Genomic DNA, 1522 nt, shown 5'->3' on the forward strand with positions numbered 1-1522 from the left:
TGTGTGTGTGTGTGTGTGTGTGTGTGTGTGTGTGTCTCACCAGTCCACTATGTCACTGGTTCCCAGTAAAGTTGCAGCGTTGATGACAGGGTTCCTGGCTGCACACGCTCTGTAGAAATCTGGGTACTGACCAACCAGGTGACAGGACAGGAAACCCCCGTGAGAACCACCAATCACAGCCAAGCGTTTAGGGTCAAGGGTCAGGTCGCTCTGCAGCACAGTGAGCACGGCCCTCTGGTAAAAGACAGTGAGAACAAATAGGTGACAGTGTGATTCAGAGACATTAATGGAGGAACACAGGACTGACTGAAGACCTGGTCACCAAACAGGTTTCCATCAGCTCCGACTGCTGGTCACCAAACAGCTGATTATTTAAGTGCAGATAATACTTTACAAAATTATTCTTTATTTACTTTATTATATTTTCATGTATTTACTTTACTTCATTGATTATTAAATGACTCTGGATCAAACAGAGGAAGAGCTCATACCTGAACGTCTTTAACATCCTGGTTTCCAATCTGACCAATCAGAGACAAGATACTGTCCTGACCGAATCCTGTGGATCCTCTGTAGTTCACTGGAGAGAGAGGGAGAGAGGGAGAGAGAGAGAGAGAGAGACTACTTATTTGAGTTGACAGCTGGTTTTCTAACCTGACCAGACGCAGGTTAACAGTTTCCCCGTTTTCAGTTTTTGTGCTAAGCTAAGCTAAGCTAACCATCTCCTGGCTGTAGCACAGACATTAGATTGTTACTAATGTTCTCATGCAGCAGGTCAGTGTGTGTGAAGCTTCTCACCCATCAGCACAGCAAAGCCCAGTTTAGTCAGTCCAGCTGTGGTGCAGTTCCACTCTGCAGGGAACTGAGAGTGAGGTCCACCTGGAGAAAACAGACAACCATTACATTAAAGAATAAATCAAGGACCTACTGCAGAAGGAGAAAAAATATATAATAAGTTCATAACATGTTTCAAATACAACAATCACACAGAGAAACTGAGTAAACACAGACCATGGATGAAGACGACCAGAGGGATCCTGACTTCATGGACGGGGTGAGACGGTTTGACCAGGACACAGCTGAAGTCTAAACCAGCTGATGAGAGAGAGACAGAGAGACAGAGCGAGACAGAGAGAGAGACAGAGAGAGAGAGACAGAGACAGAGAGAGAGACAGAGAGAGAGAGAGACAGAGAGAGAGAGACAGAGAGAGAGAGAGACAGAGACAGAGAGAGAGACAGAGAGAGACAGAGACAGAGACAGAGAGAGAGAGACAGAGAGAGAGAGAGACAGAGAGAGCGAGAGAGACAGAGGGACAGAGAGAGAGAGACAGAGAGAGAGACAGAGAGAGACAGAGACAGAGACAGAGAGAGAGAGACAGAGAGAGAGAGAGACAGAGAGAGCGAGAGAGACAGAGAGACAGAGAGAGAGAGACGGACAGAGACAGAGGTACAGAGAGAGAGAGACAGAGAGAGAGAGAGACAGAGAGAGCGAGAGAGACAGAGGGACAGACAGAGAGAGAGA

The 1522-nt window shown here is 46.8% G+C and overlaps 1 protein-coding gene across 1 annotated transcript; it reads right to left on the reverse strand.

The window, feature by feature from the left end:
- Window positions 1-40: 40 nt before the first annotated feature.
- Window positions 41-1219, reverse strand: LOC111647807 (acylamino-acid-releasing enzyme-like; the record flags this gene model as incomplete). The annotated part of the gene is made up of 4 exons (XM_023397485.2): window positions 1012-1219; window positions 799-879; window positions 492-580; window positions 41-234 (listed from the first exon to the last, which is right to left on the reverse strand). Coding segments are annotated over exons 2-4 (287 nt in total), but the record flags the coding sequence as incomplete, so codon positions are not given.
- Between the last annotated feature and the right edge of the window lie 303 nt (window positions 1220-1522).

Source organism: Seriola lalandi, unplaced genomic scaffold, assembly GCF_002814215.2.
Source record: "Seriola lalandi dorsalis isolate HSWRI2012SDOR001 ecotype SW California unplaced genomic scaffold, Sedor1 jcf7180002036089, whole genome shotgun sequence".
NCBI lineage: Eukaryota > Metazoa > Chordata > Actinopteri > Carangiformes > Carangidae > Seriola > Seriola lalandi.